Below are 16,093 nucleotides of genomic sequence, written 5' to 3'. Positions count from 1 at the left end.
TTAATCACATCATATGCCAATAATTCCAAAATCTCTAAATGAAAATAAAAACGGTCATCTGTCCTGTAAAGCTCAATCAAAACCTGACCTAATTACATATCCACTAATGTGTGCATTCTAGAACGTGAAGTTGAACTTCTGAAGCCATTAGAAGATGTTACAGTTTATGAGAAAGAAACAGCAAACTTCGATACAGAAATATCGGAAGAAGATATTCCTGGTGAATGGAAGCTGAAAGGTGAAATCCTGCGACCCTCACCTGTAAGCATCCTTGAATATAACAACATAGATTACTTAAACACTATCAGCAGATTCACTTAAGTCTTTATGGTAAATTTTTTGCAGACGTGTCACTCAGTCCAGAATGTAGAAACACTAAATATTTTGGTGATTAAAATAATGTGTTTCTCAACGTAAGGATTATATGCCTTTAGACTATCTTTTGAAATGCTTTTTTTCTCTAAAGATAATGGCATATTATTCAGATAGTAATAGAAATATCTTCTGTACATCACTGGGAATTATATACTTAAAAGAAGGGTGGAAATGCAATCTTTTTTTTTTTTTTTTTTTTTTGGTCATTTTTTAGTAAGTTAATTTTTTGAGAAATAATTCCATTCTTTATGACTCTACAGTGTATCAAATGTTTGTAGAATTATTAAAAATGCCTATAAGTAATGAATTTGCATAATATTTAACAAAGTCTGTCATCCCTGCAGACATGTGAAATCAAGGCTGAAGGAGGAAAACGCTTCCTAACTTTGCACAAAGTCAAGTTAGAGCAAGCTGGTGAAGTCCTTTACCAAGCACTTAATGCAGTTACTACAGCTATCCTGACAGTGAAAGGTACAATGTGCTGTGGGATGAAACACAATATCAACTTTAAAAGAATTCTGAGCAAGGATATAAATAATATATTCTGTTTTGTATCTAGAAATTGAACTGGACTTCGCTGTTCCTCTAAAAGATGTCACTGTCCCTGAGAAACGCCAAGCAAGATTTGAATGTGTCCTTACCAGAGAAGCCAACGTTATATGGTCTAAAGGCACTGATATACTGAAGATTGGAGAAAAGTTTGACATCATTGCAGATGGAAAGAAACATATTCTTGTAATCAATGATTCTCAGTTTGATGATGAAGGAGAATACACTGCTGAAGTTGAAGGCAAAAAGAGCACAGCTAGACTGTTTGTTGAAGGCAAGTATTTTATGAACAAAATGTTACAAAATTACATATATCTGTAATGTATATTTTAGAACCACATTAGCTTTTTTCTGGTGGTAATTACACATGCTTTATTTTTAACCTACAGGTGTGAGGCTGAAGTTTATCTCACCTCTACAGGATCAGACAGTGAAAGAAGGAGAAACAGCCCATTTTCAGTTTGAGCTTTCTCATGAAGACATGCTAGTGAAATGGTACAAAAATGATAAGAGACTCCACACAAGCAGAACCGTTTTTATTACTTCAGAAGGAAAAGTTCATAAACTAGAAATGAGAGAAGTAACACTTGATGATATCTCTGAAATCAAAGCTGTAGTCAAGGATATGAACACACAGGCAAACCTCAAAGTCTTAGGTAATTGCATAAATATGCTGTATAAGATACACTATACCATAACTATAAACAAGTTTTTAAGCAGAGTGGCAATATAATGTGTTTGTATCACTAATTTAATGTTTCATATCCAATATCCTTTTTGTAGAGGCTGATCCATACTTCACTGTGAAACTACAAGACTACAGCGCTTTAGAAAAAGATGATGTTACTTTGCAATGTGAACTTAGCAAAGATGTCCCAGTAAAATGGTACAAAGATGGTGAAGAACTTGTTGCCTCAAGCAGAATCTCAATAAAAACAGATGGTTTGCGCCGTATGCTAACAATCAAGAAAGCTGCAGAGGGTGACAAGGGTGTTTATGAGTGTAGCTGTGGAACGGACAAGACAAATTGTAACATTGGCATTGAGCGTAAGTCATCATACCTTGGCTAAGAAAAAATACTGAAGCCTTTGTAAAACAAAGTTGAAAGAAGATTAATTATTATATAGTTGATATATATAAATTAAAAATTACCAAGTATATTAAGAATAGATAATAAATGACTGTTTTAAAGACAGTGATTCTTATTTTTGCCTCTGTCAATTTACAGTCAGGAAAAAAAAAGTCAGCTTAATTAAATATAGCATATCTAACTGAATTGTGAAGAAAAATATTCTTGCTGAAAGTAAGTAAACTTTCAGACATATTGTAGAAAGAGGTAGTAGACTGCCCAACTTTGATTTTTTTTTAAAAAGATGTGGCATTTATCAGTAGCAGTATTTGAATTCTACAAAGAAGGGATAAGGAGGGAGTTAATATTCTTTTCAGTCCTACATTTTCTGTGTTATAAAACGAGTAAGAAAATGTAAACTTTTTTTATCTTTTTAGCTCGCTTAATTAAAGTGGAGCGCCCTCTGTACGGAGTGGAAGTATTTGTTGGTGAAACAGCACGTTTTGAAATTGAAATTTCTGAGCCTGATGTCCATCCCATATGGAAACTGAAGGGAGAGACCCTAACACCTTCACCTGTGAGACTGCTGCTTTATTCTTAGACAATAATTTACACAAGGAATACATATTTGATAATACAGTTTGCTGAGTAGTTTCTTGGAATACCTATATGTCAGGGGCTCTTTTTTCCTTATTTCCAGGAGTGTGAAATAATTGAAGATGGGAAGAAACATATTCTTATTCTTCATAACTGTAGACTGGATATGACTGGAGAAGTGTCTTTCCAAGCTGCTAATGCTAAAAGTGCTGCCAATCTGAAAGTGAAAGGTACTGCTTGCATTTCACCAAGATCTGTATATCAGGACACTAGAACAAATCTAGTAATAGCAATTTCTATATAAATCTACTGCTGAACTAAAAGTGCTCTTCTTGGATTTCAGAATTGCCTCTCATCTTCATTACTCCACTAAGTGATGTCAAGGTCTTTGAGAAGGACGAAGCCAAGTTTGAATGTGAAGTGTCCAGAGAGCCCAAGACTTTCCGCTGGTTAAAAGGAACACAAGAGGTCACTCCTGATGAAAGATTTGAAATAATTTCAGATGGAACAAAACATGCTCTTATTATTAAATCTGTTGCATTTGATGATGAGGCTAAATATATGTTTGAAGCTGAAGATAAAAGAACAAGTGCCAAGCTAATTATTGAAGGTTTGTCTGCCTTTCTAGGAAAGAGTTGTGCCATAGTTGTCCTTGAACCATTTTTATTCATAGTATTTGTACTAATGAAATATTTTGTTGCCATAGGTATTCGCCTGAAATTCATTACTCCTCTCAAAGATGTAACAAAAAAGGAGCGAGAAACTGCAGTGTTCACAGTGGAACTCTCTCATGAAAATATCCCTGTTGTCTGGTTCAAGAATGACCAACGATTACATACCAGTAAAGTGGTTTCGATGACAGATGATGGCAAATTCCATACACTCACAATCAAAGATCTTACTATTGATGACACTTCCCAGATTAGAGTGGAAGCTATGGGCAAATCCTCAGAAGCTAAACTCACTGTTCTGGGTAAGCTTACCCAAAAAGATTTTATATGATATATTATCAGAATAATAATTGTATGTGATATAATAATTCATATAGAATCATATAAATAAATAATATAAAATCATAATTTTATATGATATAATATCAGAAGAGTCTTCCTAATGAAAAATCAATTTGTTTTGTTTGGCAAGGGTTGGGTTTGTTTGGCTTTTTTTCTACCTAAACCTATTCTATGTCTTCATTTACCATTCACAAGGGATAATTAAAATAACTTTGAGCTTTCATTCAGACATGGCAAAATTAGCTATAAAATGCTACTTATATGGTGCTCAGAAGCTCCTGAAAAGAGTGAAATCATTTTGTCAGTAATATGAGTAATACACTGAAATGCTTCTTAGATATTTGTTTTCTCATTTTGCAGCAGAACTATGCAATATTAATTAGGACTATATTTAATTGCTCTTACAAGGCATAAATAGGAAATGTATTTACAGTAAGAATCATTATCTTTTCACTTGCAGAGGGAGACCCTTACTTCACTGGGAAGCTTCAGGATTACACAGCTGTAGAGAAAGATGAAGTGATTTTACAATGTGAAATCAGCAAAGCAGATGCTCCAGTGAAATGGATGAAGGATGGCAAACCAATTACTCCATCAAAGAATGTTGTTATTAAGGCTGATGGTAAAAAGAGAATACTTATACTCAAGAAAGCTTTGAAGAAAGACATTGGACAATATACTTGTGATTGTGGTACCGATCAAACCTCTGCTAACCTCAATATTGAAGGTAGGGCTGTGTTGCTATGTCAAAGATGTCTTTTGGGATCCACTAGAGACTGAGGAAATCAATCTTTTTTTTTTTTCTTTTCCTTTTTTTTTTTTTTCCTCCCACTCTCCAGACAGAGACATTGAAATCATACGTCCACTATATAGTGTGGAGGTGATTGAGACAGAAACTGCCCGTTTTGATATTGAAATATCTGAGGAAGGTGTCCATGGCAATTGGAAGCTAAAAGGAGAACCCCTGACTGAATCACCTGTAAGCATATGTTTTGGGTTTTAGGTTACATGTTACTTAACAATTTACATGTAGCTGGAATGTGTGGGAGAAGAAGGCAGTTACAGAACTTATGTGAAAATTCATTTGACATTCAGTAAGGGTAACTATTGTATAAACAGTATAATGTTCAGTAATAACTTTAAAAATGTAATAAAAATCAGCACAAAATTTCACATGAAATAGCTAAACAATAAAATATTTTACATGAATACACTCTATTGCCAATCTCTAACAATCAAAATGCATAGACCTCATAAAGTTCCATTAAACGTGACAGCATTTAAAAATAGAAACTTCAGGTTCTGTGGGGATTTTTCTTGTTTGCTTGTTTGTTTTGCGTTATGTTTTAATAGGTGCGTCTGTTTTAAATAGGTGCAGATCTCATTTTCATACTCTTCACTATTGCTATGACAACTAAAAGTTATTTAAAATGGTTTATGGCTTAATTAAATATTATTAATTCATTTCTGGTAGGATCTGGAATTTTAAAAAACTGAATAGTCACAACAGGTAATAATTTGGCCATGTTTGATGTTACAGTGCTGATGTGAATAATCAAAATGATCAAAAGTTCCATGAAAATCAGTGACTGGATGAAAGAACCCTTTTCAAGGAAAGATCACCAAACAAGTTTACCTTACCATTTTTTATTTCTTTCTAGCCTTCTGATTGGTCTGCATATGAATGTATTAGCTAATCCATCAGCACATAAATGCCACCCTCACAAATACATTACCACTCACACTTTTCTTAGGTTGCATTAGAAAGAAGGAAAAGAAAGGGAGCAGACTATCGATGAAAGTTCATGGAGTGTGTTAGGGGCAGTGGGCCTGAGTTTTCTGAATGTAAGAGAACATAACAGATGCATAGTCTGAGAAGTACAGGCTGTTCTGCTGAGGAACACAAGATACTGAAAAAAAAATATTTTATTTTTCTTTTTGAAGGACTGTGAAATCAAGGAGGAAGGCAAAAAGCACTTTCTTACACTGTACAATGTACGTTTAGATCAAGCTGGTGGAGTAGATTTCCAAGCAGCAAATGCCAAATCTGGTGCTCACCTTCGAGTGAAACGTAAGTGTCTTTGAAATTACTTACACAAAAACAACACTCTCAAAACATCTTTAGTATCAATGGAAAAATCTCTATATTGTAATCTACCCAAGCCAATTATTTCCAGAACAGCAACTCGAGGATTAGTTACTTAAGCTACTTTTTATCATTTAATTAAAGAATGATGATTTCTACTTAGTTATTATAATATTGGATATAGTTTATTCATTTAAGAGGAGAAAAAGTAAGGAGATGGCCTTGAATGCTTCTTCGTGATCTGGCATCATATGTAGTTATGAAATCAAAGTATCACAGCAAAGGCTTTGCAGCATTAAAATATCATGTTAACCTGAGAGGATGGGATCACAGTGATATTTGGGGATAGGGTTAAGATCATGATGGACAGGGACAGACCACATGGTTGAAGACCACTTGTTTCCTACTCCAATCCTAGCCCTCGCTATTTTGGAAAACACATGCCTTATCTAGCAAGAGGCATGCAAGGCTTGGCAGAGAGACAGATGCACAGCAACTTTCCTGCTGACCTTGTTCAATTTAGAGAAGCGTGCTCTGCAAATAGGAAATTTTTGGTCGCTAGCCCTTCCCCTAAAAGCCCAGGGTGGCCCCTTCTATTTAGAGAATTAAAAGAGCAGCATTGCAATGTCTGTCTCTCTTGAGGGAAGCCACCATGAAGATTAGTACATAAGGGCAGCAGTTCTCTCCTATGTAGAAGTGACTAATCTGAAAATGATGTCGTCTTCTTACCAAGCTCGAGTAATAGGCTTGCTGAGACCTCTCAAGGATGTAACAGTGACAGCTGGGGAATCTGCAACTTTTGAGTGTGAACTTTCTTATGAGGGAATCCCAGTAGAGTGGTATCTGCAAGGAAAGAAACTGGAGCCCAGTGATAAGGTAAGGAGACTAAATATTATTTTCCCTTATATTTTTTCCTCCTTCCTCACTTTCATCCCTCTTCCACATTTTTTTTTTTTTTTTTAAATTTGCTTTCTGCTAGTAGAGATACTAAGGCACAGCAGTGCTGTTGTGCTGAATGGTAACTTCTCACTGACTCAGACATGGAATATTTTACCTGGAAAAGGAGGAGAATGTGGAATACTACAAGTATGTTTGATACAAAGGGGAGCTAAGATTCTGTGCAAGATTTTGTGCAAGATTCTGCCACACAGTTGATGAATTATTTTTGATCAGGTTAATTGCAGTTACTGTGAGTGGGTTTGGAAAGGTGCTTTCAGGAAATGTTTTTTTTCTCTTGAATGCTGAGTTGCTATCCAATTCTGCATATAAGGGGATTAAGAGGATTCAAATTCCATTTCAGGCATTTGTTCTGGCTCTACAGATAACTTTCTGAGCAGATTTGCTTGTCAAGCACTTCTCACTAACTATTTTTAACCCTTCATCAAGTGCTGGCTCTTAACTTTGAGATCTGAGCAGTCTGGAATGTAGCCAGTTTAACATTTAATGTTAATGGTGGGGGGAGATAATGTAGGAAGCATAAAATAAAATAGGTATGGCTAGGTTTTAAGACTACTTTTTTTGTTGTTGTTGTTTTTGTTTTGTTTTGTTTTATTGTTTTGGTTTGGCTTGGTTTTTTTTACATATTGCCCTAGGAGAAGTTGTTAATATCAGACAAAGCAAACTTTCAAGGCACCATAGAATGTAGCAAAGTTTCAGAACCTGTAATTATGCCCCTAATGATACTTCACTATATATTTTTTTTACTTTTAAATGTAGTTTTAGTTGATTGTTTTCAGTTTGGGCAAATAGACCTTCCTGAGCTTCACCAAATTTGCTTAAATGAAATACAAATCATTAAAAAATGTAGAAATAAGAAAAGAAAGAAACAATTATCAGAGAAGTGACAATCCAATTACTATATTTATGAACAGATACCCAAAATTGAAATTCAACAGATGGGATGTTTAATAAACCAAAGTAATCACTTCTGAGTCTAGAAATAAAAGGGTGGAAAACTATTAATCACTGCTGTGGCTTGGTATTATCACAGGTTTAATATTTCTGTGTGATGAAACATTATTTTGATCTTGTCTGATTAAGTTATCCTCTCAATTACTTGAGAAAATTCTAGGTTTTTATTCAGCTTGCATATCCACTTAAAACTGTCATTTTTCTTCAGCTGAAATTTATGAAGAAATGTTTATGTGGAAGTAGGTCATTAAAATGCATAATTATCAAGAATTTTCAACTACAAATGAACAGGGATTTTTTTTTTTTTTTGAGGCAGAATTTTCTACAAAATTTAATAATATTAGATTATCAGATTAGCACTTGAAAAAGAGTGGGGGACCAAACCTCTTTATATTTCTCTAAAGTTTTTTACTTCAAATGTAGGTAGGAGTAATAACATGAGCAGAAACATAAAATTTCATATTTTTGTAAGTGAAAAGACAAAACAGGAATGATTCTCAAAATCCTCAGAAGATTTTTATCTTAGCTATATTTTGAGTACGTAAAGGGAAATTATCCAAACTTCATAGAGAAGGAAACAGAAAAATCTTCAAACAACAGTAAAAAAAATAAATAAATTAAAAAAAAAAAGCTATTTCATTAAATGTTCTTCAAATATTTGTTGTAGATACGTACAAAAGTATTTTCTATGTACTTACTTTATAAGGTTGTCACACGTGCTGAAGGGAGAGCTCACACACTTATTCTTAGAGATGTCAAGTTAACAGATGCTGGAGAGGTGTCACTGACTGCAAAAGATTTCAGAACTCAGGCAAATCTTTTTGTGAAAGGTAAGTCAGTCATTTTAATTATACCATAGCCAGTGTTAATAGGCTGTTCATATTTCACCTCACACTCCAAGGTCAACATACGCCATATATTAAATTAAAGGGCTCGCATATGCAACATTGGAATGGTAAATAAATTTCCTTACTAAAAATAGCCCCTTACTTAAAATCTTGATGTTTCACAGAAGAGCTGAGAAAACAGTGAAATTGTGAAACTATAAAAATATGACAGATGTTGGAGATAAATCAGTTCTTTAGGGTTTCTACAGCTTCACTGCAGACTTGAACATTCAGCTGGCCTCAGTGTGTCACACCAATACCATATCTAATTAAGACTTTTAGTCTTTTGAGTATCTGAAAAACTATGAAAAAAAGGCTTCAAGAGAGAAGTTCAGGAGTACTGTTCATTATTCAGTTAAAAAAAAAAAAAATGTAAACAGCATGGAACATTTCTGTAATAGCAGAAGGTCAGATGTAATTTATATCTTTTCTACCAAAAATCTGTCTATTTTCAGAACCCCCAGTTGAATTCACTAAACCACTTGAGGATCAGACTGTTGAAGAGGAGGCCACTGCAATACTGGAATGTGAAGTTTCCAGGGAAAATGCAAAAGTGAAATGGTTTAAAAATGGAGAAGAAGTTCATAAAACAAAGAAGTATGATATCATTTCTGAAGGCAGAGTCAGAAAACTCATTATCCATGGCTGCACACTGGATGATGCAAAAACATACACCTGTGATGCTAAAGATTTTAAGACATCATGTTTTCTCAATGTTGAACGTAAGTAGTTTATAATTTTCTATGGAATAACTGCTGTAGACTCTATGTACTTGTGTCTACGGTTAGCAATAGATCATAATATACATTTCAGCAATTTATTTTGTTATATCCTGTGATTTTCCTCCACAAAAAATGGTGTGTTTTGTGTTTTTGTTTTTGTTTTGTTTGTTTGTTTGTTTGTTTTATAGCTCTTCGTGTTGAATTCCTGAAGCCACTAACTGACCTTGAAGTTAAAGAAAAAGAATCTGCTCGGTTTGAATGTGAAATTTCTCGCCCAGGTGTTAAGGTCAATAATACATTTTTTTATTTTTTATTATTATATTTTTAAAATTTGAGTAGTTTCTTCAACTAAAGCTTTTATTTAAAATTTACATTGTCATTGTGTTGATGCCAAAGAACACATAGCTGAAATCTATGCTGAGCATGTTAATTTTAATAACCTTGTCAAACTGTTTTAAAACAGGTGAAGTGGTTTAAGGATGGTATTGAAATAAGAAAAGGCAAGAAGTATGACATAATTTCCAAAGGTGCAGAACGCATTCTTGTTATTAGTAAATGTCTCTTTGATGATGAAGCTGAATATGCCTGTGAAGCAAAAACAGCTAGAACTTCTGGCCTACTTACAGTGATAGGTAAACACATTATTTTCAAGAATCTAATCTGTAAAGAAGAAAAAATGTTATTTTGATGTAAAATCTTAATTGTTTTTCCAAATTCTTTTTTGCAGAGGAAGAAGCTGTTTTCACAAAAAATCTTCATGATCTTGAAGTAAACGAAAATGAGACTGTAAGATTCATCTGTGAAATCTCTAAGCCTAATGCTGAAGTTACTTGGTTTAAAGGAGATGAGGAGGTGCCAGATGGTGGTAGATTTGAATACATTTCTGATGGCCGAAAGAGAATTCTTGTCATACGTAATGCTCATCCTGAGGATGCTGGCAAATATACTTGCAAACTCCCAAGCTCTAGTACAACAGGAAAACTTACTGTGCATGGTAAGAGAGTTTCTTTTTTGTCTTTGTTCTGAAAAAAGAGATCAATTAGATCAATACATCTTGGTTTATTCTCTTCACAAATAAAAAGAGAAATAAAATCATATATACCTAAATGTGTATATGTATATATATATATTTATTTATTTTTTTTTTAGAACTTGCTGCAGAATTTCTTACCAGACCACAAAACCTTGAAGTTCTTGAAGGAGACAAAGCTGAATTTACCTGTTCAGTTTCCAAAGAGGCAATTACAGTACAATGGCTGTGGGGTGACACAGTGCTGGAACCCAGTGATAAGTACGACATCATTTCAGATGGCAAAAAGAGGACACTTGTGGTTAAAGACTCCATTGTAGGAGATGCAGGAAAGTACACTGTCATGGTTGGTGAAGCTAAAGCTACAGCACGCCTGACAGTGATTGGTAAGCTTTATTTTATCATTGTGCATATTTTTATTGTATTTCTTGTACAATATGATTTCTTATTTCTTCCATTTTCTTGATTTCAGAAAAACTCAGGATTATAACTCCACTTAAGGACCAAGAAGTTAATGAGGGTCAAGAAATTATCTTCAACTGTGAAGTGAATAAAGAGGGTGCCAAAGAGAAGTGGTACAAAAATGGCGAGGCAATATTTGATAGTGCAAAATATATTATTGTCCAGAAGGATTTAGTTTATACTCTTCGAATCAGGGATGCACAGTTAAAAGATCAAGCTAACTACAGTATCTCACTGTCAAACCACAGAGGGGAACATGCCGAGAGCTCTGCTGCCTTGAAAGTATTAGGTAAAAAACATTCACTGTATTAAAGTTATTCAATGACTGTTGTTTTGATTTCATAGGATGTAAATTAATCATGTTTGTTTTTTTTTTTTTTCTTAATAGAAGAGGATCTTAGAATTGTTGAACCCCTTGAAGACATTGAGACAATGGAAAAGAAAACTGTCACATTCTGGTGCAAAGTCAATCGCCTTAATGCAACTCTCAAATGGACAAGGAATGGTGAAGAGATCACCTTTAACAAGCGCGTTCTGTATAAAATTGATAAATACAAACACTCACTCATCATTAAAGACTGTGGCTTTAAAGATGAAGGTGAATACACTGTAACTGCTGGACAAGACAAATCTGTTGCAGAACTTCTCATCACAGAAGCACCTGCAGATTTTATCGAACATCTCCAGGACCAGACTGTCACTGAATTTGATGATGCTGTCTTTACCTGCCAGCTTTCCAAGGAGAAAGCTAGTGTAAAATGGTACAGAAATGGCAGAGAAATCAAGGAAGGCAAAAAGTACGCACGTTCTATTGTGCTTGTTTGTATGCTAAACATATTTACTTTTCTTTCTGTCTTTATCTGGAAATTAAAATAATGTTTTCTTATTTTCTCTCCCATAAAGATATCAGTTTGAAAAGGATGGAAATCTTCACAGATTAATCATAAAAGACTGTAGACTAGATGATGAATGTGAATATTCCTGTGGAGTGGATGACAGAAAATCTAGGGCAAGACTTTTTGTTGAAGGTACTTGTAAAATTAAGTAGGATTAATTTATTCATTATTTAGTGATAGTAGAAATGATAGACAAATAACCCAAAATGAATTGACATTAATTTCAGAAATCCCCGTGGAGATTATTCGACCACCACAAGATGTTTATGAAGCTCCAGGTGCAGATGTCATCTTCATGGCTGAATTGAACAAAGATGGTGTGGAAGTCAAGTGGCTAAGAAACAACATGATTATTATCCAAGGTGACAAACATCAGATGATGAGTGAAGGAAAAGTCCATAGGCTGCAGGTGTGTGAGATAAAGCCTCGTGACCAAGGGGAATACAGATTTATTGCTAAAGATAAGGAAGCTAGAGCTAAACTTGAATTAGCCGGTAAGTTGCCTGTTTCATAGTTGTTTTATAAAATGTGAGTTTAGTGAAATAATTCTTCAACTAAAATTTTTTTTTTTCTTTGAAAAAGTTGCATCAGAAAGAATATGCAATCAGGATCAGACAAGAGCAAGTCTGTTAAACTGTATGAATTATAATTCATACAACAAACATTTTTTATTATACCACACTGATCCAACTGTTGAGGAAATTATAGGACACTTTTCATTGTCAGTAAAGAGTGAGAATTGAGTTTACAGAGGACAGAACCTTTTCATTAGGTCACTACAGATGTGAAATGTAAAAATTATTTGATATACTCATTTCAGTCATATGAGTTATGGCTTCATTCATTCAACTTCAGACCAGGAAATTACATTAAGTTAATGCTCAAAAAGCAGCTCCATCTTCCCTGACTTTAAAGGAGGACTGAGCTTCTTGCTCTCTGCAGCAATCCAATGAATATATATGGGAACCTGTTTAGAATTCACATAACAGCTCCGTTTACTTTTCTATGTCTGTATTTTTCTTCTAATATGGAAGTACTCATTTGTCACATTGATATTCTTTAGCTGCACCTAGAATCAAGACTGGTGATCAGAACCTAGTGGTTGATGTTGGGAAGCCTTTAACTATGACTGTTCCATATGATGCCTACCCAAGAGCAGAAGCTGAATGGTTGAAAGGGGAGGAAAGTCTGCCAACAACAACTGTTGATACAACAACTGACTGTACTACGTTCAAAATTTATGAAGCAAAGAAATCAGATAAGGGAAGGTACAAGGTTGTACTACGAAACAAACATGGCCAGGCAGAAGCTTTCATCAATGTAGAGGTCATTGGTAAGTGCTCCTGTTATTGAGACGTTACTTATATTTAGTTAAGCCAAATCAAATAAAAAGATGCAATCCCCTAAATTATTGTTATGTATTTCTTAGATGTTCCGGGACCAGTTAGAAACCTGGAAGTCACTGAAACTTATGATGGTGAAGTTGGTCTCGCCTGGCAAGAACCGGAAAGTGATGGTGGAAGTAAAATCATTGGCTACGTTGTTGAAAGGCGTGATATCAAGCGTAAGACTTGGATTGTGGTCACTGACCATGCTGAAAACTGTGAATACACTGTTACTGGACTTCAGAAAGGAGGAGTTGAGTACCTCTTCCGTGTTAGTGCACGGAACCGAGTGGGTACTGGTGAGCCAGTGGAAACAGAGAGGCCTGTGGAAGCTAAAAGCAAATTTGGTGAGCAGAAGTTATGAAAAATTTGGTGCTTGATAACAGTGAGAAAGAATAACAAAATATTACTTACTGTAACAATAGATAGAGAAACACACCTTGTTTTTTCTTTTTCTCCATAAAATGAAATATAGAAGTTCCTGGTCCTCCTCAAAATGTAGAAGTGACTGATGTGAGCAGGTTTGGTGCTACACTTACTTGGGAAGCTCCTGAGTATGATGGAGGATCTCCGATTACTGGCTACGTTATTGAGCTGCGTAACAGAGCTTCCATCAAATGGGAGCCAACTATGACCACTGGAGCTGATGAACTGTCAGCTGTCCTGAATGATGTTGTGGAAAATGAAGAATATTTCTTCAGAGTAAGAGCTCAAAACATGGTTGGAGTTGGCAAACCAAGTCATCCTACACGTGCAGTGAAGATTATGGACCCAATTGGTAAGCATGCAAGCATTACTGTGATTGCATTTGGTTATTTAAATATTATGTGTACTAGAATGTTCCAAGAAGCAATTAGAGAAATGTGTGTACTGAAAAGATCATGTTTGGCTAGACTTCTCCTAATTTTGGTGTTAAAACATTTCAGAAGTATCTTATGAGCATTTGGCACAGCAAGAACTGCCAGTACTTTTTATCTGAAAATAGGAGACAATCTTTCTTTAAAGAATAGTTTAGAAGAAATGCAGCAAGGCTTTGAAAATAGTACATTAAGATCCAGACAACTGATGTGTAACTTCTTTACCAGTTTTGTTTCTTTACCAAGATTTGTTTCTCTCAAATTATTTTCAGAGAGACCAAGTCCTCCCATTAACCTTGATCATTCAGATCAAACAAAAACATCAGTGCAGCTCACATGGGAACCTCCTCTTGAAGATGGAGGAAGTCCAATCTTAGGATATATAGTTGAAAGGAAGGAAGAAGGAACAGACAAATGGATCCGCTGTAACCCAAAACTAGTACCAGCACTTACTTTTAAGGTGAGATGCTTGGCTCATCAGCAAAGCACTACAACAAAGACATATAGTTAATTTTTAATGAGTTACTAAAAAATTATTTGTGCTTTTTAGGTAACTGGATTGAAGGCAGGGTCCAGTTATTACTACAGAGTCTCAGCAGAAAATGCAGCTGGGGTTTCTGACCCAGCTGAGGCTATTGGACCATTAACTGCAGATGATCCTTCTGGTAAGCTATGTACTATTCATCAAAGATATTTAATCAGAAAAGATGCACAACTGAAGTGCATCTTGTGGCTAGGATGTATGTGTTTCTTCTGTGATACCAACTGGAAAAAAGAGCTTTAGACCTATGAGAATCTGAGTTATTTCTCTTCATTATTAATCCTACCAATAATTAGCTGAATTAGGTAGAGACTTGTTAGGTTGCCTGGAGAGTGAGACATGACTTTTTGTCTCCTGACCTAGATATGTGGAAGAGGGGAGACATCTGAGGAAGAGAAAGTCAGAGAATACACAAAAGAAATCAAAACAATATGAAGTTTTTACTTTAATGAATAGGTTAGTTCTCTTATCTTAGAATTATTAGATACCACATATTTCTAACAGATTTTTAGCTGGGAAAGGGAGGAAGTCATAATTTACAGCTAGGCCTAGAGAGCTACAGCCTGCTGTCTGAGGTGCACTCGGAATCACCTTTTCAAAACAGTAATCATTAGCCATTTTCAGAATGTTTGAAAATATTTAATGGAATTCATTTTCCATTTTTTCAGCTGGACCTACAATGGACCTAAGTGCATTTAAAGATGGATTAGAAGTTATTGTTCCAGAGCCAATAAAGATCCATGTTCCTATCACTGGCTACCCTATTCCAACTGCCACATGGTCTTTTGGTGACCAAGTCTTAGAAGAAGGTGATCGTGTAACAATGAAGACCACCGCCACCTTTGCAGAACTTGTAATCAGTCCAAGTGAACGTCCAGACAAGGGAATTTATACCTTAACATTAGAAAATCCTGTGTCATCTGTTTCAGGGGAAATCAACGTTAACGTCATTGGTAAGTGGACATGTATATATTCTAATATTAACATCCTTAGATTAATAAAGTAAAATCACATAACTTTCAGTAAGCCAAGAGTATTAAAACATAACTACAAACTAGAAATTAATCCTCCCAAAAACTGTTTACTGTTTTAGGAGGAATAACTGAGGACAGAATGTTTTTTGGCAGATAGAAAATATAGAGATCATCTGACAATGTCTGATTAGAACATAATAAAATTATTGTGATTTCTAGCTCGCCCAGGTGCTCCAAAAGAACTTAAAGTTGTAGATGTAAGCAGGAGCACAGTACAGCTGTCATGGGAACCTCCAGAAGATGATGGTGGAAGTCCAGTTATTGACTATATAATTGAAAAACGTGAAGTAAGCCGGAAAACATGGATCAAGGTAAGTTCATTCTTTATTATTCCTTTTGTATTTGATATGTTTTTTCCACATATGCTGCTGAATTCTTTGTCATAATTTTATAGTAAATCTTTGGAAATACACTTCAGTAGCACAGTGGGTTCTTTCTTCACTTTAGGTTATGGACCATGTCGTTGACCAAGAGTTCTCTGTACCTGACCTCACCCAAGGAAAAGAATATCTATTTAGAGTTTCTGCATGCAATAAATGTGGCCCAGGAGAACCTGCATATATTGATGAACCTGTAAATATGTCAGCACCAGCAAGTGAGTCAGCTTTTTCACACTGTTGCTCATTTTCTTGGTGACTGTTTTTTAAAACCTTGCTGGTTTTCCTTACAAAAATATGTT

General features: G+C 35.0%; 1 protein-coding gene across 1 annotated transcript in view; it reads left to right on the top strand.

Moving 5' to 3' along the window:
- TTN (titin) overlaps positions 1-16,093 on the top strand; it is a 240,350-nt gene that overhangs the window by 142,125 nt on the left and 82,132 nt on the right. Inside the window, exons 126-156 of the mRNA XM_072341903.1 lie at positions 122-261; positions 720-846; positions 935-1,198; positions 1,314-1,580; positions 1,708-1,971; positions 2,431-2,570; positions 2,694-2,820; positions 2,934-3,200; positions 3,297-3,563; positions 4,064-4,330; positions 4,443-4,582; positions 5,548-5,674; positions 6,423-6,565; positions 8,307-8,430; positions 8,943-9,209; positions 9,398-9,495; positions 9,673-9,841; positions 9,937-10,203; positions 10,359-10,625; positions 10,712-10,990; positions 11,090-11,498; positions 11,605-11,729; positions 11,825-12,091; positions 12,661-12,930; positions 13,027-13,329; positions 13,458-13,760; positions 14,112-14,299; positions 14,390-14,504; positions 15,049-15,333; positions 15,574-15,725; positions 15,862-16,009. Coding sequence (XP_072198004.1) covers positions 122-261; positions 720-846; positions 935-1,198; positions 1,314-1,580; positions 1,708-1,971; positions 2,431-2,570; positions 2,694-2,820; positions 2,934-3,200; positions 3,297-3,563; positions 4,064-4,330; positions 4,443-4,582; positions 5,548-5,674; positions 6,423-6,565; positions 8,307-8,430; positions 8,943-9,209; positions 9,398-9,495; positions 9,673-9,841; positions 9,937-10,203; positions 10,359-10,625; positions 10,712-10,990; positions 11,090-11,498; positions 11,605-11,729; positions 11,825-12,091; positions 12,661-12,930; positions 13,027-13,329; positions 13,458-13,760; positions 14,112-14,299; positions 14,390-14,504; positions 15,049-15,333; positions 15,574-15,725; positions 15,862-16,009 — 6,576 coding nt within the window. The remainder of the gene's footprint in view (positions 1-121; positions 262-719; positions 847-934; positions 1,199-1,313; positions 1,581-1,707; positions 1,972-2,430; positions 2,571-2,693; positions 2,821-2,933; positions 3,201-3,296; positions 3,564-4,063; positions 4,331-4,442; positions 4,583-5,547; positions 5,675-6,422; positions 6,566-8,306; positions 8,431-8,942; positions 9,210-9,397; positions 9,496-9,672; positions 9,842-9,936; positions 10,204-10,358; positions 10,626-10,711; positions 10,991-11,089; positions 11,499-11,604; positions 11,730-11,824; positions 12,092-12,660; positions 12,931-13,026; positions 13,330-13,457; positions 13,761-14,111; positions 14,300-14,389; positions 14,505-15,048; positions 15,334-15,573; positions 15,726-15,861; positions 16,010-16,093) is intronic.

Source organism: Excalfactoria chinensis, chromosome 7 (genome assembly GCF_039878825.1).
Source record: "Excalfactoria chinensis isolate bCotChi1 chromosome 7, bCotChi1.hap2, whole genome shotgun sequence".
Lineage (NCBI taxonomy): Eukaryota > Metazoa > Chordata > Aves > Galliformes > Phasianidae > Excalfactoria > Excalfactoria chinensis.
The sequence above is the reverse complement of the archived record's forward strand: the minus strand, read 5'-3'. Positions and strand labels throughout refer to the sequence as shown.